General features: G+C 41.7%; 2 protein-coding genes across 6 annotated transcripts in view; one reads left to right on the forward strand and one right to left on the reverse strand.

Annotated features, from left to right (window-relative positions):
- NIF3L1 (NGG1 interacting factor 3 like 1) lies at window positions 1–16,020 on the reverse strand. 3 transcript variants are annotated; one of them, XM_003925670.4, is made up of 7 exons: window positions 15,970–16,020; window positions 13,351–13,810; window positions 12,001–12,163; window positions 9,615–9,741; window positions 7,806–7,944; window positions 5,536–5,619; window positions 1–434 (listed from the first exon to the last, which is right to left on the reverse strand). In XM_003925670.4, exons 2-7 carry the CDS (start codon window positions 13,784–13,786, stop codon window positions 250–252), a joined length of 1,134 nt encoding a protein of 377 aa, XP_003925719.2. In that variant the 5' UTR covers window positions 13,787–13,810; window positions 15,970–16,020; the 3' UTR covers window positions 1–249. The 3 variants fall into 3 exon arrangements, with proteins under 3 accessions (XP_003925719.2, XP_074255396.1, XP_010334756.2); XM_074399295.1 differs by lacking the exon at window positions 15,970–16,020 and adding an exon at window positions 14,175–14,962; XM_010336454.3 differs by lacking the exon at window positions 5,536–5,619.
- Window positions 15,939–23,170, forward strand: part of PPIL3 (peptidylprolyl isomerase like 3) — a 22,846-nt gene continuing 15,614 nt past the window's right edge. The window contains exons 1-4 of one of the 3 annotated variants that reach the window (XM_039470034.2): window positions 15,939–16,026; window positions 17,516–17,588; window positions 19,108–19,182; window positions 22,697–22,790. In XM_039470034.2, the coding sequence (XP_039325968.1) occupies window positions 17,586–17,588; window positions 19,108–19,182; window positions 22,697–22,790 (172 nt within the window). In that variant the 5' untranslated portion in view covers window positions 15,939–16,026; window positions 17,516–17,585. The other 2 variants (XM_039470037.2, XM_039470035.2) reach the window with 2 other exon arrangements.

The following is a 23,170-nucleotide window of genomic DNA, read 5'->3' on the forward strand; positions in this document are numbered from 1 at the left end:
TTAAGTAAACAGATTTTATTCAATCTTTCCTAGAGTTTATAATGAATACTTGTTATTTAATATGGTAGTTACATTACAGTTTTTATCTCATGAGTGATAGAACATTTGGTGAATCAGATTAACAAACAAAAAATGATGATACTGTCTAAGACACTCTTCTGGAGGCACACCAGTCCCACTGACTCATGTTACAAATTCAAGTTGGCATCCAACTGATTTGTAGAATGTGTTATCCTGATGTTTTTGCATTTATACCACCTGAAGAGGGTCCCTGTCAGTCTCTGAGAGGATAATATTTATCTTATTCTCCAAGTGAGAGCCCAGCATATCTCGAAGGTCAGAAAGAAAGCCTCGTTCAGTGTTGCTATGTTCACAGAGGATGACATTTATTCCTTGGGAAGCAGCATCCAAAATATCATGATGGGACATCTCACCTACCAAAAAGGAAAGAACAAATTCTTAAATGCTAGATATGGAATCTGTGGAATGAAGAACCACAAAAGCAGAAATACCAAGTTTGTATTCTATATGAGGTGAATGTACAGTTTTCTTTTATGCCCTCCAACTTAAAAAGAGAGAAAAATCTGGGTGCAGTGGCTCACGCCTATAATCCCAGCACTTTGGGAGACCTAGGCAGGTGGATCACCTGAGCTAAGGAGTTCCAGATCAGCTTGGCCAACATGGTGAAACTCCATCTTAAAAACACAAAAATTAGCCGGGCGTGGTGGCGCATGACTGTAATCCTAGCTACTCAGGAGGCTGAGGCAGGAGAATCGCTTCAGTCCAGGTACTGGAGGTTGCAGTAAGCCAAGATCACATCACTGCACTTCAGCCTGGGTGACAGAGCAAGACTGTATCTCGAAAAAATAAATCAAATAAAAATAAAAGCCATCCCATTGAGAATTCCAACTTCTTTTTCCTTGGCAAACCCCAAGGCAATTATCCAATACAACATATCCAGCCAAAACCAGATCTGCAAACACCTATTCAAAGTGTTTCCACAATAAAATGAATGATCACTGCTAAGTAAAATGAGGCCTTCAGAAAATTTGCCTCTTATGTAAGTAATAAGTACCTCTGAAGGAAATTCTATGTATACTGCCCAGCAGACTCTTATGCTTTGTAAGCACCAATATTTCTATCATCAACTTAGTCCAATATATAAGGATGAAATGAATTTATGATTATTTCCAGATTAAAAACAAAGTATTTTTCTTTGACTAAGCAAAGTCCCTAGAAGCTCTGGAGGGAATCTCATCTGTTGTGAAAAATTTGGTGAAAATGCAAATATTCTGAATTTTTAATTTATTTATTTAGACAAAGTTTTGCTCTGTCGCCCAGGCTGGAGTGCAGCAGCACAATCTCGGCTCACTGCAACCTCTGCCTCCTGGGTTCAAGTGATTCTTCTGCCTCAACTTCTCGAGTAGGTAGGATTATAGGCACCCACCTAACTTTTGTATTTTTAGTAGAGACAGGGTTTTGCCATGTTGGCCAGGCTGGTCTCGAACTCCTGGCCTCAAGTGATATGTCTGCCTTGGCCTCTCGAAGTGCTGGTATTACAGGTGTGAGCCACCACGCCCAGCCTAATATTCTGAATTTTTAAAAATGCAGTTTGTGAATGTAATGACTTCTAATTTAATAGCAAAACTGCACTGTGTACAATTTGGTTTGTTCTTTAAAAAGTCTAATTTTGAAGTATATTTAGAGACAGAAAGGCATAAAAACTTTAAAAAGTGTTCTTAGAAAAAAATGTTTTTTCTTTTAATTTTCCCACAAGAAAACATCTAAATAAACAATGAGTTTTCTGAATTCCAGAATTTTTCAGTTCCCCACACTCTTCTAATATGTGTCATTTCACTTTAAGGAATAGTTTTCATTCAAGCACCTTTTAAAACATCTTAATCTATAATAGTAAAAGGCCGGGCGCCATGGCTCACACCTGTAATCCCAGCACTTTGGGAGGCCAAGGCGGGCGGGCGAATCATGAGTTCAAGAGATCAAGACCATCCTGGCCATAATGGTGAAACCACATCTCTACTAAAAACATACAAAAATTAGCTGAGCATGCTGGCATGCGCCTGTAGTCCCAGCTACTTGGGAAACTGAGGCAGAAGAATTGCTTGAACCTGGGAGGCAGAGGCTGTGGTGAGCCGAGATCGTGCCACCACACTCCAGCCTGGCACCTGATGACAAGGCAAGACTGTCTCAAAAAAAAAAAAAGCAAAAGTAAAAAGCAAGAAAAAGACACTAAGATGGCTCAGTTGGAAGCCTTGTTTTAGGAAAGATAAATCTGGCTCTCTGTACTGTACAAACTCACTGGCTGGATAAGGCATAAAAGGGGGGAAATCAGTGAAGACCCTGAAATAGTAGCTGAAGCCAAAGGAAAGAAAAGCTTGGCCCAGGATGGCAGCTTGGGAAAGAAGCAAATGGAGAATGAAAAGACAAAAGAGAATTTACATTTGCAAGGAGCAGGATCCCCATCTGCTGGTCTAGCAGGGTATTACCATTAACAACCTAAATACAATGGGAACACTGCCTCAGGCTCAGAGGAAGGGTGATGAAGTTTAGCAGAAGTCCTCTAGGTAGGGCTGCACATCCCTGAAGTTATACTCAAAAGTGATGCCTCACAGACCAGAGACAGCTAATGCTAGCCAGATAATATATTTTCTGTTTCTCCCCACAGCCAGATAGGAAAGACATTTTAACATCTTGGAACTGTTTGAATTTATCTCATGCACATATCATTATACTTTATCATTTTTTTAAAAACTAATTTTTAAAACAGTATTTATGAGAAAATAATCAGACACCCCAAACTGAGAGAGAAGCACAAAACAAATAGCCTATACTCTTTTTTTTTTTTTTTTTTTGAGACAGAGTCTCACTCTGTTGCCCAGGCTGGAGTGCAGTAGTGTAATCCTGGCTCACTACAACCTCCACCTTCTGGGTTCAAGCAATTATCCTGCCTCTGCCTCCCAGGTAGCCAGAATTACAGGTGTGCACCACCACACCCAGCTAATTTTTGTATTTTCAGTAGAGATGGGGTTTCACCACATTGGCCAGGCTGATGTCGAACTCCTGACCTCAGGTGATCCGCCCACCTTGGCCTCCCAATGTGCTGGGATTACAGGCGTGAGCCACTGTGCTCAGCCTAAATAGCCTGTACTCTTTAAAAATGTCAATGCTATTGAAGACAAAGGTGAGGAACTATTCCAGATTGAAAGTGACTAAAGAGAGATAACAACTAAATGCAATGAGAGATCATGGACTGGATATGGATCAGAAAAAGAAATGCTATAAATTTTTATCAATTGGGAAAATGTGAATATGTACTGTATATCAACTGTTTTAATAGTATTAAATTCCCACATTTGATAACTGTTCAATGGTCTTAGAATGTCTTTGTTCGTTTTCTCTCTCTCTTTTTTTTTTTTTTTAGATAGAGTCTCAATCTGTCACCCAGGCTGGAGTGCTGTGGCGTGATCACGGCTCACTGCAACCTCCACCTCCCGGGTTCAAGCGATTTCCCTGCCTCAGCCTCCCAAGTAGCTGGGACTACAGGTGTGTGCCACCACCTCCGGCTAAGTTTTTTGTTTTTTTTTTTTAGTAGAGACGGAGTTTCACTGTGTTAGCCAGAATGGCTTGATCTCCTGACCTTATGATCCATCCACCTCGGCCTCCCAAAGTGCTGGGATTACAGGTGTGAGCCACCACGCCTGGCCCAGAATATCTTTGTTTTTAGAAGATAATACACACTGAAATATTGAGAGGTAAAGAAACTGTCATGTCTGCAATTGATTCCAAAATTGTCCTGGGGGAAACACATCAATATATATTAAACATTTTAACTTGTATATTATGTATTATGTATTTATACATGCACACACAAATGTATATATACACACACATATAACATGTATACAGAGAATGTACAAATATGGCAGAATATAACCATTAGTAACCAAGGTGAAAAGCATACAGTTCATTGTACTATTCTTGTAACTTTTGCCTATGTCTGAACTTCCTTCTAAGTAAAATACTAAAATGAATTTTAAAATAGCCAGACACAATACTGTAAGATGTTCATATTGAAATTTGATTTTAATCTGGTAGAAATTTAAGGGCTTATAAAAATCTTTTATCTTCAGAAGGATAGAAAATAGCTAATAGTCACATACATGTTTTTCTTTTTTTTAATCAATTTATTGGTTTAGAGCAATTCCATCAGACTTGCTCAGATGCTGCTCCTTGGTACTTCCGGATGTGACAATGCTTTGAGTACAGCAGCCTTTGTAAGAGAGTGTGCTATGTAATAAGGCACCGGTATGGGAGGCAAGGAAGGCATGGAAGTAGCCAAGGGAATAGACAGAGGGCTAAGAGTCGAGAGCCTGGTCCTCAAAGTGCAAAAAGTAATTCTTTAACTCATACTTTACTTTTTTTTTTTTTTTTTCTTTTAAAGACGGGGTTTTACCATGTTGGTCAGGCTGGTCTTGAACTCCCGATCTCAAGCAATCCACTTGCCTCAGCCTCCCAAAGTGCTGGGATTACAGGCATGAGCCACTACGCCCGGCCTAACTCATTCTTTCCTAACCCTAAGAAGGAGCAGGTAAACAAAGTGGCAACCCCTTAAAATGCCTCCAAATCCTTTGGAGGAGTAATGGGCCATGTTTGCCCATATTCCTGAGTAGTAACTACATGAAGTAATTCTTTGAATAAAAATCAGTCAGGACCTATTAGGTAGTATCTTCAAGGATAGAGTGTAAAGCCCAGCAGCCAGACAAATAATAACTTTCCAACAGAAGCACACGTTGGAGGTCAAGGACAAAGTAATAAGGACCCACGAGAGGCAGAAGCAGGACAGTGTCAGGGAAGGCTTCTCAGAGGAGGTGTTCACTTATCTCTAGGAGTACAAGGAAAGGGGCAAGGAAAAGGCATTCTAGCCAGAGAAAACAGCATAAGCAAAGGCTACAGGAAAGAGGATGCAATGTTCAGGCTCCACCAGACAGATGAAGGAAATCACAGAAGTCTTTTTAATCAACAACATCAAATTTACACTTTCAAAAGTTAATTTTAGGAGAGATATGGAAGATAAGAGTAGAGGCTTGATGCATACTTCAAGTAGGAGATGTTGCCTGTATAGAGAGATAAGGGGGAAGATTCTAGAAAGATTTGGGAGCTTGAATCATAGGAACTGATGATTGGCTTTAGGCTGAGTAAGAGGAACCATTTCCTAGCTAAGGTAACAGGGTAGAAAGTATCCCACTGACTTGAAATCTGAAAGGTTTGGGACACTTTAGGAAGAATGTAGGTAAAATAAATGCTGACCGTTAATTTTTTAGCTAATTTAATAAATTGTTCAATGATTTCATCCCTCTACAAATAATGCAATACATTCCCAATTCTGTTGTAGTTCCTGTTTAGTTCAGGTTCAAAAAACATTAATTAGGTATCATCTATGTGCCAGGTACTGTTCTAAAATCTGCCATTTTTGATTTTGCAAAAAATAAACGAAGAGAGAGCGAAAGGCTGTCCTACCTGTGAAGTAAAGGTCAGCCTCTACACCCTGCAGAACGCTGCTCCCAGAACCAGCACACAGGGCCACAACTTTGACCTGGGACTCTTTAAAACAAAGGAAATGAGACCAATGCTTTACAATTCTCTTTCATTTTACTACTATAATTTGTACCAAGAATCCTAAACATAATTATTTCACTCCTGGTCTCATCACCAGTATATGAACTGTTCTTACTGCATTTTGAAACAACATGTTTTAATATAAACAAACAGATCATTCTTTGATATTGCATAGCTAATCCAAGGCATGGTTATTATTCCTTTGTTCTTTTTTTTTTTTTCTAACAGTCTTTGTGAATTGAGCAAAATATGGAACAATGCACAAATTTGCATGTAATCTTTGTATAGGCAACATGCTAATCTATATCATCCAATTTTTAGTATATGTGCCGCTGAAGGGAGCACCATTATTCCTTCAGACATGGCTGCACAAACCAATGAATAGTACTAATGGTGAAACTCTAGGCTATACTGCCACGTTGCTAGGTAAAGTAACCTCACCTGGGTCTTCAGACAAGAGTAAGAGGTAGGTAAGTATTATCTCTATTCTCAGGTGAGGAAGCTGAGGAACTAAAAGGACTAGTGAGAGGAATGCTACGAATGGATTTGGCACATATAGTATTTTAAAATATACTCCTTATTCTCAAAAAGCATCCTCTGAGAAGTGAAATAATGGCAATTTTCAAGCCAAAATCCAAGTATTTAGCACTCACACTCAGGTGTCTAAAATGGACACTTCTTTAGTGGTCACTCCAATTCAGCAGCATGGCATCTCAAAGAGAGGGCTTTGGAGTTATATTGGAAGTCAGATCTCACCTCTGCTATCCATTTTCTTTGGACACTGACTCCCTTGAGTTGTTTGATCTAACTGTGGACTTTTGGATAAGTTAATGATATGGTTTGGCTGTGTGTACCCATCCAAATCTCACCTTGAATTGTAGTCCCTATAATCCCCACGGGTCAAGGGCAGGACCAGGTGGAGGTAACTGGATCATAGGGGACGATCCCCCATGCTGTTCTCGTGATAATGAGTCTCACAAGATCTGATGGTTTTACAAGCGTCTGGCATTTCCCTTGCTTGCACTCATTCTCTCTCCTGCTACCCTGAGAAAAGGTGCCTTCCACCATGACTGTAAGTTTCCTGTGGCCTCCCCAGCCATGCAGAACTGAGTCAATTAAACCTCTTTTCTTTATAAATTACCCAGGCTCAGGGATTTCTTCACAGCAGTGTGAGAATGGACTAATACAGTTACTTATCTCTCTGAACTGCAATTTTTCACCTTTAAAATGTGAGAAATAATACTATCCACATAGCTAGCAACAGTTAACACTTTAACTGTCCTTAATATGAGCCAGTCACTGTGCCATGTCACATGGATTACTACGACCCTCTGAGTTAGGTTTTATTATTAATGCAGCTTTTACAGATGAGGCTACTGGGACACAGAGGGCATAAACAACCTGTCAAAGTCATGCAGCAAACAGACAGGACAGACAAATCTGAAGCCAGGTTGTCTGAGCTCAAAATCCACACCTGTAACTGCTGTGCCCCACTCCTTTTGCTGGTGGGAGCTCACATACTTAGGACAGACAATCAGTACCATGCTAGGCTCACTGCAGGTGTTGAACAAATGTCTGTTCCCTCTTTTTGTTCTCAAAAGAACTAGGAAAAGCCAGAAGAAAAAAACCACAATACTTAGAAACTGCAGTGGATCAGATCACTCAGTAGCACCTCACTAGAAAATATTACGTCTTATAAAGCGCAAAATTTATGTTGTAATTATAGCGATCGTGATTCTAGCTCTCTTCTTGACACACGGTAACACTGCACTTTATGCCTCGGTTGGTTGTATTGAGCAACATGACTAATTCTGGAAAATGAGTTGAGCAGAAGTAACATGTATCATTTCCTGGAATTTTAAACTGATGGTTTAAGACCCTCCAAAACTCTCTCCCTCTGCAACAGCAACCACAATGGCCATACTTCCTACAATGACCAACTTAATGAACAAATAGCATGAGAGAGAAATAGTCTCATTGATTAAGTCAATGAGATGTATTCCACAGCAGAACCTAGCCCACCCTGATCGATAAAGTAAACCAGTTATCTCCCATGAGCTGCTAACACATTCTCTGTTACATACTAACACAATCAAGAGTTTCAACTAATACAATCAAGAGTTTGTCCAATGTTAACAGTAGGCATACTGGATAAATGAAGATGTATTTACCTAAAGTTCTCCCCACCCCAAGGGCTAAGCGAACATAAGATAGTTTTAGGTGTCTTTTGATTCGATCAATCATGGTTGCCAGGGAGACAGATTCATCCAGTGTGCATAACCGTCCCATTCCGGTATGTTGAAGCAAAGGCTGAGGAGAAACGGAAGTTAGAAATGTTGTCCATTGTCACTCCTAAGACAACAAATGCTAAAATCAATCAACATGCACATTGTGACGTTACTATAGCAAGCTCCAGGCTAAATGTGGGGATACAAACCTGACAAAAACATTCTTTCTTCTAGGAGCTCACACTTTCCTGGGAAAGCAGATGTTTAAATCAATAATCAGGCCAGGTGCGATGGCTCATGCCTGTAATCCTAGCACTCTGGGAGGCTGAGGCGGGTGGATTACTTGAGCTCAGGAGTTTGAGACCAACCTGGGCAACATAGTGAGACCTCATCTCCACAAAAAAAAATCCAAAATTTAGTCAGGCACGGTGGCATGCACCTACAGTCCCAGCTACTTGGGAGGCTGAATGGAAGGTGGGCTTGAGCTACCCAGGAGGCAGAGGTTGTGGTGAGCTGAGATTGCACCACTGCACTCCAGCCTGGGCAACAGAGCCAGACCCTGTCTCAAAAATAAATAAATAAAATAAACAAAATAATAAAACTGTTTAAATAGGTGCTAAAATCTACCACCTGCATCGAAGTAGGTGCTACTGTTGCAGCTGCACAAGGAATGTCAAACTAAATGAGCTGTGACTTGGGAGAGCTGGGAGTACTTGGAGGAAGGACTCAGGTCTTAGAGAAAGCCCTAAAAAGAGTTTTAAAAGGGGAAATAAAAAAGAGTTTAAAAGGAGGTGATGTCAAGTGCAGTGTGGCAGGACAGAGGTATAATGAGATGGAGGAAGGCATTCTAAACAGAAAGAACATGGACAAAGGTGCCAAAGGCTTGAGAGAACACACTGGGCAGGCAGATCCAAAAGACAACACTCTGGCTACTGTGCAGAGCATGTGCTGTGGAAGGAGAGGAGGCTAGAGGCCCGGGCTGCAGCAGATCATTAAGGGCTTCCGACACTGTGCTAAAGAGCCTGGACTGCCTCCTAGCTGCTCAGTGACACCACTCTCATTGCAGAAAATGAGAGTTTCAATTACTGTGATGGCAGAGCCAATACAGAGGAGAAACACTATATAGATATGAGGCCAAAATCAGCAGGGCTTGGAGTCAAGGAGGAATGTGAAAACTTGGAAACTAAAGTAAATAATGATACTGAAATATGAAATAGGAAAAAAAAAAGATACAAAGGGGTGGTGCAGGGATAAATATTTGTATATATTGAATTTGAAAAACTTGTGGGCTTTGTAAGTAGAAAACATCTAGAAAGTAGTTGAAAATATGGGTTTTTGTTATTTTTTTCCTTAAGAAAGCATTCTAAGCCAAAAAGATAGGAATCATCATCATATGAATGGCTATAAAGTGAATGACATGGTCCAGGCAGAGGGAGTAACATAAGGAGAGAGCAAACTTGTAACCAAATCTGTAACCCTGAAGTACCAACATTTTGATTCCTGAAATGTCTCCCTTCTCAATTACTTCCCAGAGAATATTATGCTCTCATTGCCATTTTGTACTTTAGGTAACAGTGAATGGCCTGTTGATCTAATAATTTACAAATGGATTCCCTGCAGAAAAATGCAAAGTAATGACACTCACCAAACTGTACATACCAAATATGTATGATTCTTATATTGGTTATACCTCAATAAAGTTGTTAGAAAATGCACAGTATTTTAAGATCAAATACAAAATATTTTTATTACCTTCTCTAGTGACAGAATTTCTGTCTTCTGATAAAGTTGTTTGTTCTGGGAAAGAAAATCTACCACCTGCATCAAAGCCTTCTGAGTACAATTCAAACTAATCCGTGTTTGTTCCTCATCATCAATCCTGGGGGTGGGGGGGAATCATTCCATTTAGGATAAATATAGCCAAAATGTATTTTAGATAATCCACAGTTTACAAACCTACTATAATAGGAGATTACATTTACATGGAGCTAAGGATTTAACGAATATAACTCATTTAATATAAACTAATCGGTTTTCTAGAATAGCATTTCTCTAACTCAAGTATGCATCAAAATCACCTGGAGGACTTATTAAAACACAGAGTGCTGGGCCCCACCCCTGGGGTTTCTGATTCATATATCTAGGTGGGACTCTGAGAATATACCTTTCTAGCAAGTTCCAGGTGATGCTGATGTTGCTGGTCCAGGGACCTCACTTTAAAACCACCGTTCAAGAACTGTTCTCAATCCTGATCCTGCATCAGAAATTTCCTGGCACAGTGGCTCACACCTGTAATCTCAGTATTTTGGGAGGCCAAGGTGGACAGATCGCTTGAGCCCAGGAGTCGAGACCAGCCTGGGCAACATGGAGAAACCTCATCTCTCCCAAAAACACCAAAAAAATTAGCCAGGCATGGTGGTGGGCACTTGTAGTCCCAGCTACTAGGGAGGCTGAGGCAGGAGAATCACTTGAACTTGGGAGGTGGAGGTTACAGTAAGTGGAGATCACAACACTGCACTACAGCTTGGGCGACAGAGCAAGACTCTGTTTCAAAACAAACAAAAAAATTCCTTCTAGCTTCTTAAAATAACAGCTGCTGGATCCTTCCACAAAACCAGTGAAACAGAACATTTATGAATGGGGCTGGGGCAAACTGAATTTTTTCAAAGCCTTAGAGATGATAATTTTAAAACAACACTGAATCCAAGAATGTCCTGGACAGATTCTCAGGCAAACTCCATTTTACTTAGAAAGATCTGAGATGAATACAAAAATCTGCATTTTAAATAATCATCTCATTAACAATCATGTAGGGGGTCCTTGGATCACCCTCTGGGGCCGCTCCAAAATTATTGGCATCAAGAAAGCTTTACATTTAACCATAAACTCTAAATATGATCACAAAATTCTAGAACTAAAAAGACACCTTTAAAAATAATCTAGAAGCATTAATTATAAACACTGCAATCATCTGGATTTTTTTTAAAAAAGAAAGAAAACCAATGCCTTGGTCCCTATCTAATGGTAAAACCCAGATATTATCTACAATATGGAAAAACTGGAACCAAACTAATAGGTCCATGAGTAGGAAGAGGAATGCTTAAACTACCCTTCATCCATGATAACAAACAAAACAAACAAACAAAAAACCTGTAAGCAATTAAAAATAATGAGAGCTTAGGCTGGGGGCAGTGGCTCAATTCTAGTACTTTGGGAGGTCAAAGGGGGCACATGGCTTGAGTCCAGGAGTTGGAGACCAGCCTGGGCAACAAGTCAAAACTCTGTCTCTACAAAAAATACAAAAATTAGCTGGGCATGGGTGGCAAGCACCTACAGTCCCAGCTGTTAGGGAGGCTAAGGTGGGAGGATGGCTTGAGCATGTGAGGTCAAGGCTGCAGTAGGCTGTGATCATGCCACTGCACTGCAGCCTGGGTGACAAAGACCCTGTTTCTCAAAAAGAAAAAACGAAAAGAAAAACGTCCTTTCTCTGCCCTAAATAACTAAATGATTGACCTTTTAAAGAGGCGCTTAATGTATTTTTCCTTTGACACCTGTAGTCCTAGCTCCTTAAGAGGCTGAGGTGGGGCTGGGTGTGGTGGCTCACGCCTGTAATCCCAGCACTTTGGGAGGCCGAGACAGGCGGATCACTTGGAAGTCAGGAGTTCAAAACCAGCCTGGCCAACATGGTGGAATCTTGTCTCTACTAAAAATATAAAAAAGTAGCTGCATGATGGTGGAAGCCTGTAATCCCAGTTACTTGGGAGGCTGAGACAGGAGAATCACTTGAACCCAGGAGGCAGAGGATCCAGTAAGCCAAGATCACGCTATTGCACTCCAGCCTGGGCGACAAAGCAAGACTCTGTCTCAAATAAATAAATTAAATAAATAAATAAATAAATAAAATGCAGAGTATCGTCCCCCAACATAGAAAATACTCAATTAAGTGTTACTTATCGTTTTTATTGTTTTGAAAAAAAGTCAATAGTTCTCCAGGACCCACATACAAATGAGTATGCTGCTTTGTAAACCAACTCCAGAGAAAATGATTTGTTTCAAGCCTAAATACCAGGGTTATAGACTTTGTAAGGAAGAAGCTTACAAATAAATACACACAAAAAAAGACAAAAATAAATTGTACCTAGCAGAAAAAGAAGTGACAGAAACATCTTCAATTCCTTTCACTGCAGACATGACTTTGTCCAGGTCTTGGCTGTGATTAATGCTAAATTCTACTCGGTGGTTTCCCTCTGTAGGGTAGTTGGGAGCTTTGGAAGGATGTATGGGCCTGGAGGTACAATCTCCTAGAGAAAATAATTGTGGGAAAATGGGAGTTTTGGGCGATGAGAGGTTAAGATTTAAAAGATAAACTATTGTAGGCAAAATTTCTAAGAAATGACTTTTTTAAAAGATTCATTCTCATGCTTATCTAATACATAAACACACACACAAACATATCCCTTAGATATACATCACCAGTCCCCATAATCTAGGCCTTTGGTATGGACATACAAAGTCAAATTATTTTCAGAATTATTTTCCAAAAGATTCTTAAATCTCTAAAAAACTTGGACAAAAAAGATTGATTCATACATTTTTAGATAATACACAGAATTGTCTACTGCTTGGTAAATCTACCCACATAAACCATTATTCAGGTTGCAAATGCTCGTACTCTATTTGACCATAGTAATACAGATATCATTATAAAAGCTTTAGCCCAAAACAAGTAAACTAAAGACTTATTAAAATAAAGCTAAAATGCATGTATCATTCCCTCATTGGGCTAGGCATAGGTAAACATTGACTAAAAACATTCATTAAAACCCTCACATCTATCTACCTGACATATCAAGTGTATTCTGGAGAGACCTGAGCTTTCAATTTAACAAGCATTTTTCAAGTGCCTAGGTGACAGGCATTAGGCCACAAAAATGAGGAATCACGAAGCTCAGTCCAGTAAGGAAGACTTCTGCTCTTCTTATTCCATAAAGATAAAAAAAGTTTCCTTTTTCAAATGCAATTTAACTGCCAAATTGCAGCAACATTATTTTAAAATTATATACAAATGGAATGATACCCTCCCCACCCCGAAAGCAGTCAAAACTTTACTGGAAAGACATTCTAAAGTTTCTTTTTTTTTTTTTTTGAGACGGAGTTTCGCTCTTGTCACCCAGGCTGGAGTGCAATGGCCCGATCTCGGCTCACCGCAACCTCCACCTCCCGGGTTCAGGCAATTCTCCTGCCTCAGCCTCCTGAGTAGCTGGGATTACAGGCACGCGCCACCATGCCCAGCTAATTTTTTGTATTTTTAGTAGAGACGGGGTTTCACCGTGTTGACCAGGATGGTCTCGATCTCTCTACCTCGTGATCCGCCCGCCTCGGCGTCCCAAAGTGCTGGGATTACAGGCTTGAGCCACCGCGCCCGGCGACATTCTAAAGTTTCAAAGTATTTGTAGGTAAAATAACAAATATGAAAGCGGCTTCTCACCAAGCCCTTTAGCCAACCAGTTGTTGACTCCCTGGGGTGCGGCATCATAGGCTGTGTGAGGAGAGTAGATAGCCACTCTGTTCTCCAGAGCTCGGATCACCAGGCGCTCCTTCCAGGTGTTCCAGGTTATGCGTTTCATGGGTCGGAAGATAGGCGGATGGTAGGAGAGAATGAGGTCTGCCTTCTTCTGCAGCACCTCCTCCATCACTTCCTCAGTCAGGTCATTCGTCAGGAAGAGGGTATTTACAGTATGTGGTGGGCTTGGTTCTACCAGTAATCCAACATTGTCCCAACTCTCAGCAAAGGAGAGGGAGGCAAAGTCATTCAAGGAAGAAAGGAGAGCCTTCAAATCCATGAAGGAACGGGAAGAATTGCAGATAAGGGAATCTATAAACCGGACTGCTGTGGGGACCCGGCGTACACAAGATGACAACATACAGGAATCAGGTAAAATTCGTTTCTGAAGTCAAAACAAAGAAAATGGTACACATGTACACTTTAGGCCTGAATCTTTGAGGCATCAAATCATATGGACAAAAGAGTTGTCATCATAGAGATCTGGGTTCAAATAGTGGCTCTGCCACTTACCAGCACACTATAGCTTAGGTAAGCCATTTAACCTCTCCAGTCTTGTTTTCTCACCTAGGAAATGGAGATACTATAACCCACCTCACAGGCCATCCAGAGGAGCAAATGAATTATGTAACCTAGCAGAGCCTAGTATATAATACACGAATGCCGTCTCCTGCCTCACACGCCCTCGTTCTTTCTTCCCACTCTTGCTTCAACCAACCTTCTCCCTAATCCATTTCTCTAAATATTACCTTCCCTTTTCCCAGGTCCCCTTCAACTTCTTGAATGAAACTTTTCTTGACAAATCTTCCTTTTCAGCATCTTTCCCAAGGTTCCCCACCTCTCAGTGTTCTAAGAATTCCGGGTGTGCTCCATTACGCTGAAGCTACTAGGGAATAGGAACAATCTTTAATAAATCTCGGTATAGCCAATATAAGCCAGCACTAAATAATAACCGCATAGAATGACCTTGCCTACATCCCGATTACAACAGAATTTGGAGTTGGGTGATATATACTGGCATTACAACGCGTTTTATCAAAAACCAGAATAATATTTAAAATTTCAAGTGCTTTATCAGCATTAAGAATCAAGGCATACATAGGGAGGTCACTCTACAAATGGGCAGGGTCAAGGCAGAAGGGAGAAGCCACTGCCCCTTAAGCAACATTCGCTAAACGAAGACCAGGCTCAAGAGGTGGGAAGGGGTAAGGTACAGAGCACTTTCCCCACACAGCCTGTAAGCCTTCTAAATACCTACAGCAAACAAGGAACTGAAAAGGCTGGCAACAAAGGGAAGGTAGGAGGGCAACAGAGAGAAAAAAATTGCTGACTCCAAAATATGCACAATTAGTAAATGTTTAATCAAATAACTACAAAAGATAATGCTGTCAAACCCCATTCTTAAACTTACTACCTATAAACACTTTTTGGAGAAAAGCATAGTCAATTGCAAATTTGATTAAGTATCCATAAGCCAATTATTCCACAAGCAATTTTTCAACACTTCTATTTAATCAGATGGGGATGCTTATTTAATGCATTATTTGAAGTAATACAGGGTCTCCAAAAACCACTCGAGGTCTTGGAAATTTTTGTTTTTTTCTTTTTGAGGCAGGGTTTCACTCGTCGCCTAGGCAGGAGTGCAGCGGTGCTGTATCAGCTCATCGGAGCCTTGACCTCCTGGCCTCAAGCAGATCCTCCCACCTCAGCCTCCTGAGTAGCTAGGACTATAGGCACGGAACACCACGCCTGGCTAATTTTTGCATTTTTAGTAGAGATGGGATCTTGCCATGTTGCCCAAGGCTGGTCTCAAACTCCTGCACTCAGGCGACCCACCTTGCCTCGGCCTCCCAGAGTGCTGGGATTACAGGCATGTGTCACTGCATCCAGCCTTGGAAGATATTCTAATGGTCCTCACAGTACTCCGTTCTCCAGCCTCTTCTACATCTGGCAAGCTCGCAAGTGAAAACCTAGTGGGCCACCATGCAGGTTTTGACTTATTTACTGTTACAGATGAGGAAACTGAGAGGCTACATGGCCACAGTCAACGACGACAAGAAGCAGCAGCACAGTATGGTGGGAGGGACTCTGAAGTCAGAGTCACAGCTGTGCAACAACAGACAAATGAGTTATCATCTGCAGTTTCCTCTGGGGCAGGAAATAGTGCCACGGCCACAATATCGCGAGATTCACACGTAAAGCTGGAAACAGCCCTCGTACTAAGGTAAGCACTGTGTTTGCTATTAAGTAGCATCAGCAGGGCCCCTTTGCAGCCTGCAAACCGCTCCCTCTACCTTACTAATCTTTGCCTCATTTCATGTCTTTTCCAGGACAGTGAAAACCCACGTGACACAGCCAGTAAGTATGAGTCAGGACCCCTGTCCCGCTAGTACGCAGTGCTGTCTCGCGGCAGGGTACTTTTCTGACCCAATCTCTTCTCCTTGCCTCTGCAGCACCAACATAACAATCACAGCCTGCCCTAACCCGAACCCACCGCGAAGGTCACAACTACACTCGCGGGTTTTTAAATCGCCCACGACTCACCAGTCCCGGAAACGTCCACGTCACTTCCGGTCCTGCGTCGGCGCTCGTGGCGCTGTGGTAATGGGTTCCCCCTAGCTGGGCGGAAGTGGTCCTTTCAGTTCGGCAACCGAGTGTAAACCATTGAAGTTACCCAGATAGTTTTGCCTTACGCCTCTTGTCCCAGTGGAATTATTCGTAGAGCTCCCTTTCACTGTCAAATTTCCGGTGGGGGATAAATTACAGTGTCGTTTTGGTTTGAGAGAGGAAGGAGTGGGGAGGAGGGAGATGAGGCGGTAAGGGGCGTTCTCTCTCTTGGGTCCCGCGCCCAACTTCCGCTGGCCCATAGAAACTGTAATTTTGGACAAACAGAACTCTGCTGTCCTGTGCGATTGCATTTTTCCTGTTTTAACAACGGCTGTGCTAAACGAAGTGGTGAAGCCCAAGTATGGAGCAGCATCATTAATTCTTTCATTCGCTTATTCGAATACTTGCTGAGCTCTGTGTTGCTTCTGGTTTGGTTCTTGGGATACTGCGAGTGAACGTGGGCAGCGAGGCTGTTGTTGCAACGTGAAAATAAGAGAAGGGCCGGGCGCGGTGGCTCACGCTAGTAATCCCAGCACTTTGGAAGGCGGAGCCGGGTGGAACCCCTGTGGCGCGTGCCTGTAATAGCACCTACTCGGGAGGCTGAGGCAAGACAATCACTTGAACCCCGGAGGCGGAGGTTGCAGTGATCCGGGATCGTGCCACTACACTCCAGCCTGGCGACGGAGCGAGGCTCTGTCTCAAAAAAAAAAAAAAAAAAAAAAAGAAGAAAAAGAAGAAGTTAATAGTATATTAGTGATAAGTGCTGTGGGAGAAGGAAATAGTAATGTTCTAGGTCTCAAGCAGTTTTATGTAGGGTTTCAGGTCAGTTAAACTTGACATTTAAGCAGAAATTTGGAGGTGAGGAAATTAGCTGTAGAGATGTCTGAGTGTAATAAGCATTCCTGGCAAAAGGGACACCGAGTGCCTAGACCCTAAGGGAAGGTATCTGGCTTACTGGGGGACTTGAAAGGAGGCTCTTGAAGAAGAGCAAGCAGGGCAAGTTGGAGATTGGGAGGCTTGAATTGGGTAGGGTCTCTCAACATTACTCTATAGCTGGGTTTTTATTACATAGGGGATGCCATTAGAGGATTTTTTTTTTTTTTTTTTTTTTTGAGACGGAGTCTGTCTCTGTCACCCAGGTTGGCAGTGTCGGGATCTCGCCTTACTGCAACCTCCGCCTCCGGGGTTCAGGCAATTCTCCTGCCTCAGCCTCCGGAGTAGCTGAGACTATAGGGGAGTGCCACCACATTCGGCTAATTTTTGTGTTTTTAGTAGAGACAGGGTTTCGCCATGTTGGCCAGGCTGGTCTTGAACTCCTGACCTCAGGCGATCCACCCGCCTTGGCCTCCCAAAGTGCTTGGATTACAGGCGTGAGCCACCATTCTGGGCGAGGATTTTTATTTAAAATGTGCAGTAAAGGTGAGCGTGTGTGAATTTGGAAGATAGAAAGATGAGCCTAATTCTTTTTTTCTTTTGGGACTAGAGACTTATTTTTGACCTCGCTGTAAGACTCAGAAATTACGTAGTCTTTCCTGAAACCACTAAGAGGAAAAATGGTAAGTTTTGAACAATTCTTTTGAAATGTCTTTCATTATAAGTAATTTTTAGAAATTCAGTCAAGGGCAATAAAAATGCATGGGAATTGCAGTGACAAGATGGAGAAATTGTACACTATAGAAACATTTAATATGGAATACTTCTTTTAAAAATACACAAAGTTACTTTAAAATTCTTTAGCATTGTCACTTAAAACGCACAGAATTTACCTTTTATGGAGAAAGGTTGATTACAAGGTAGATAGAAATGAAAAGGAAGGGTTGAAGGAGCAGAAGAGAATAGATAGGTCTGACAATTTTAACTGGGTTATTTTGCTCTGGATCTAAAGTAGGCAACTAGGCTGGGTGCAGTGGCTCATGCCTGTGATCCCAGCACTTTGGGAGGCTCAGGTTACAGGATCGATTGATCCCAGGAGTTCAACACCAGCTTGGCAACATAGTGAGACCCCCATCTCTACTTTTAAAAAAACAAAGTAGGCAACTAGAACTAGAAATAGAAAAAAGCAATGAAACTAGTGCCCTGCTTCTCCCACACACACTTTTAACCTGGTCATACTCTCTAATAACTGAAGTTACTATTTAAGAAGAAGGCCAGGCACGGTGGCTCATGCCTGTAGTAATCCCAGCACTTTGGGAGGCCAAGGCAGGCCGATAACTTTAGGTCAGGAGTTCGAGACCAGCCTGGCCAACATGGCAAAACCCCATCTCTACTATAAACACAAAAATTAGCCAGTTGTGTCATCCCAGCTACTTGGGAGGCTGAGGCAGGAGAATTGCTTGAACCCAGGAGGCAAAGGTTGTAGTGAGCTGAGATCGCACCACTGCATTCCAGCTGCGCAACAAAGCAAGACTCCATCTCAAAAAAAAAGAAAGAAATGAAAAAGGAATCCTCCAGATTGTTTTCTCCCTTTCTGGAATAGAGTATCGTATCAAGGGGTATACAGTTTACAGAAAAACAGGTACAAGAAAAATAGCAAGCAAGAAAAAGCACTGTGGTTATCTGCACATTTAGGATTTAGAAACACTGACACTTATTATGTTTTTGTTAGTTGAGAAAGGAAATATTTTTAACCCTATTTCTCAGAATTAAATTACCTAAGGAAAATGGTGGCAATTATGTTTTGAAAAATCATTTTCTCATCATTTTTCTATAAATAAGGATGTTGGTGAATTGCCATATAAATCAATAATACATAACAATTGTTTTATTTTTCTTGATGAAAAAATTCAAGGTTAAAATAATTATTTCCATCAAAATGTTTGCTTCCAAATTTTTATCATGGATACTACTTAACCCTAATATTTATATTCTGGAGTTTCTTCTTGACTGTTGATTGTTATGTATTATTTATATATATGCAATTCACCAACATCCTTTGTAGATGGGTCATCTCTGAAGCAGTATTTCTGTCTGTTTTTATTCAGATTGTCATCTTGAATATCCATTTAGGGAAATAATACAGTGCATAAAGTCACCTGAAGAAATTTCATTTGTTCTCACATTTTCTCTCCTCTTCAGTCTGTGACATTGCATACAGATGTAGGTGATATTAAAATTGAAGTCTTTTGTGAGAGGACACCCAAAGCATGTGAGGTAAGTACCATTATTTACATAGTAAACATCAGTTAATACAACAAGGTAACCATTTTGGAATTGAATAACCTAAACAACAACAACAAAACTTTCTATAAAACCATTGTTAGGAAAAACTAACCATCATAACTTCTGATCTGATTTCCACTTATTTGTCCAATCCCACAGGTGAAACAAAGAGAAGGCAGTTAATTTTTCTGTAATGGTAGAGTAGCCAGTATCATTTTCTTTGGACTCATTTTCCTCAGGAAACATAATCATTAGGATTATATTATTATTATATATGTGTGTGTGTGTGTGTGTGTGTGTATGTATGTATTTTATTTTCTGGAGACAGAGTCTTGCTCTGTCGCCCAGGCTAGAGTGCAGTGGTGCTATCTCAGCTCATTGCAACCTCTACCTCCCAGGTTCAAGTGATTCTCCTGCCTCAGCCTCCTGAGTAGGTGGAATTACAGGTGCACGCCATCATGCCTGGCTAATTTTTGTACTTTTAGTAGAGATGCAGTTTCACCACGTTGGCCAGGCTGGTCTCAGACTCCTGAGCTCAGGTGATCCACTCACCTCAGCCTCCCAAAGTGCTGGGATTACAGGTGTGAGCCCCCATGCCCAGCCTTTCCCCCACCCGTGGAGTCTTGCTCCTTCATCCAGACTGGAGTGCAGTGGCCTGATCTTGGCTCACTGCAACCTCTGCCTCTCGAATTCAAACAATTTTGCTGCCTCATCCTCCCAAGTAGCTGGGACTACAGGCACCCGCCACCACACCTGCCAAATTTTTGTATTTTTTTAGTAGAGACAGGGTTTCATCATGTTGACCAGGCTGGTCTTGAACTCCTGACCTCAGGTAATCCACCTGCCTTGGCCTCCCAAAGTGCTGGAATTACAAGTGTGAGCTTCCATGCCCAGCCCAGCCAGGATATTATATTAAAGAATTGTTGAATACTTTTTTTTTTTTTTGAGGCAGAGTTTCGCTCTTGTTACCCAGGCTGGAGTGCAATGGCGCGATCTCGGCTCACCGCAACCTCCGCCTCCTGGATTCAGGCAATTCTCCTGCCTCAGCCTCCTGAGTAGCTGGGATTACAGACACGTGCCACCATGCCCAGCTAATTTTTTGTATTTTTAATAGATACGGGGTTTCACCATGTTGCCTAGGATGGTCTCGATCTCTTGACCTCGTGAGCCACTGCGCCTGGCCTTTTTTTTTTTTTTTTTTTTTTTTGAGACAGGGTCTTGCTGTGCCAGCCTGGCTGGAGTGCAGTGGTGCAATCATGGCTCACTGAAGCCTCAACCTAATGGGCTCAAGCAATACTCCCTTCTTGGCCTCCCAAGTAGATGGGACTACAGGTGCTACCACACCAGGCTAATTTTCTTTTTTCTCTTTTTTTTTTTTTTTTTGGTAGAGATGAGGTCTCACTGTGTTGCCCAAGCTGGTCTCAAAACTCCTGGTCTCCAGCCATCCTCGTGCCTCAGCTTTCCAAAGTGTTGGGATTACAGGTGTGAACCATCATGCCTGGCCTGTTCTATACATTATTTCACCTGTATATTTTTATTTATTTATTTGAGACAGAGTTTTGTTCTTGTTGCCCAGTCTGGAGTGCAGTGGTACAGTCTTGGGTCACTGCAACATCCACCTCCCAGGTCCAAGGGATTCTCTCGCCTCAGCCTCCTGAGAGCTGGGATTACAGGCATGCACCATAACACCTGGCTAATTTTGTATTTTTAGTAGAGATGAGTTGATCAAGCTGGTCTTGAACTCCTAACCTCAGATGATCCACCCATCTTGGCTTCCCAAAGTGTTGGGATTACAGACATAAGCCACCGCGCCCAGCCTGTTTCACCTGTTTAAATGACAAGGATAGAAGGAAGAAGAGTCAGTTATATATATTCATTTATTCAACAATTATTTATGTCCGGGTGCGGTGACTAGCATCTATAATCTCAGCACTTTGGGAGGCTAAGGTGGCAGGATCACTTAAGCTCAGAAATTCTAGACCTACTTAGACAACATAGTGAGACCCCATCACTACCAAAATATACAAAAATTAGCCAAGTGTGGTGATGTGCGCCTATTGCCCCAGCTACAAGGGAGGCCAAGGTGGGAGGATTGCCTGAATCTGGAGGGTCAAGGCTGTAGTGAACTCTGATCACACTGCTGTACTCCAACCTAGGCGACAGAGTAAGACTCTGTCTCAAAACAAAACAAAACAAAATAAAAACCCATTATTTATGAAAGGCCATCTTGCCTCAGAGTCTGGGGATACAGTGATGAGCAACAGACATTCCTTACCCTCATGAAGCCAATATTCTAGTTGGAAAAATAAGCAGGGCAGGAAAATTAAATACTTCTTTTTTAAAAAATTATTTTTATTTATTTATTTATTTGTTTTTATTTATTTTTTTGAGACGGAGTTTCGCTCTTGTTACCCAGCCTGGAGTGCAATGGTGCGATCTCGGCTCACCGCAACCTCCGCCTCCTGGGTTCAGGCAATTCTCCTGCCTCAGCCTCCCGAGTAGCTGGGACTACAGGCGTGCACCATCATGCCCAGCTAATTTTTGTACTTTTAGTAGAGACGGGGTTTCACCATGTTGACCAGGATGGTCTCGATCTCTTGACCTCGTGATCCACCCATCTTGGCCTCCCAAAGTGCTGGGATTACAGTATTTATTTATTTTTTAAAGATAGAGACAAGCTCTTACTATGTTGCCCAGGCTGGTCTTGAACTCCTGGACTTAAGTGATCTGCCCACCTCCCAAAGTGCTGGGATTACAGGTGTGAGCCACTGCACCTGGCCTAAAATTAAGTAATTCTAAAACATGATAATGCCCTGAAAAAAATTAACTGTTGAAAAAAAAAAATTTAGGTGTTGAGATAGAGAATAATAGGAAAGGAAGAAAGTGAGGGGAGGCCTAGCCAAGAAACTAATACTTAAACTGAATGTGAAGGTGTGAGGGCATCTCCATGGAAAGAGGTGTAAAAAGAATATTCCAGGTATTCAGAGTTGTGAAATAAAATTTTAAAAAATTCTAAGGCCAGGCACGGTGGCTCACACCTGTAATTCCAGCACTTTGAGAGGCTGAGGCAGGAGGATCATTTGAGCCCAGGAGTTCAAGGCCAGCCTGGGCAACATAGGGAGACACTATCTCTACAAAAAAAGAGAATATTCCTGGTATAGAAATATCATGTACAAAGTCCCCAAGGTGGGAAATCCTGTCCCTTTTGGGTTGTCAGAATGCTGATGGGTTTAAGTAGTAAGCAATAAGAAAGCAGTTCTTAGAATATGTGATGAAGAGATAAGCCAGGTGCTGCAGGGCTTCTTTGGCCCTGCTGAAGATTTTCATTTTGTTCCAAGAGCAGAAGGAAGCTATTGAAATGTTTTAGGAAAGGAAGTGACATCCAAAGTAATGCCAAAAGTCATAGTTTATGCTGCTGTAGCGTTTTCACTAAATAGGATTGGTTCTTTGCCTTAACTGGGTTTCTTCTTCATTGTTTCTCAATCATTATTTTTACTCTCTTCAGAATTTCTTGGCTCTTTGTGCCAGTAACTACTACAATGGCTGTATATTTCATAGAAATATCAAGGGTTTCATGGTTCAAACAGGAGATCCAACAGGTAAGTTACTCCATTAACTAAGATCCAAGGAACTGAATATGTAGTATAAAGCAGTGGGTAAAAGAAGAATTTAAAATGTGGAGGGGTGTATGTGTGTGTGTATGTGTGTGTGTTTCAGTTCTGTTCTACAAGTGCAGAACATGTAGGTTTGTTACATAGGTATACCTATGCCATGGGGGTTTGCTGCACCTATCAACCTGTCAACTAGGTTTTAAGCCCCGTATGCATTAGCTGTTTGTCTTAATGTTCTCCCTTCCCTTGTTCCCCATCCCCCTACTATCCCTGCTGTGTGTTGGTCCTCTCCCTGTGTCCATGTGATCTCGTTGTTCAACTCCCACTTAAGAGTGAGAACATACGGTGTTTGGTTTTCTGTTCCTGTG

The sequence above is a fragment of the Saimiri boliviensis genome, chromosome 5 (genome assembly GCF_048565385.1).
Source record: "Saimiri boliviensis isolate mSaiBol1 chromosome 5, mSaiBol1.pri, whole genome shotgun sequence".
Taxonomy (NCBI): domain Eukaryota; kingdom Metazoa; phylum Chordata; class Mammalia; order Primates; family Cebidae; genus Saimiri; species Saimiri boliviensis.

What these genes read in the sequence shown, in the direction of transcription:
- NIF3L1 (XM_003925670.4), bottom strand. Translation starts at nt 13,786, where the DNA reads ATGTTGTCATCTTGTGTACGCCGGGTCCCCACAGCAGTCCGGTTTATA. An exon ending in CTGGTTGGCTAAAGGGCTTG is followed by an intron (nt 12,164 to 13,350) that starts GTGAGAAGCCGC and finishes TATTTTCTCTAG; the next exon opens with GAGATTGTACCTCCAGGCCC. An exon ending in GTCACTTCTTTTTCTGCTAG is followed by an intron (nt 9,742 to 12,000) that starts GTACAATTTATT and finishes CCCCACCCCCAG; the next exon opens with GATTGATGATGAGGAACAAA.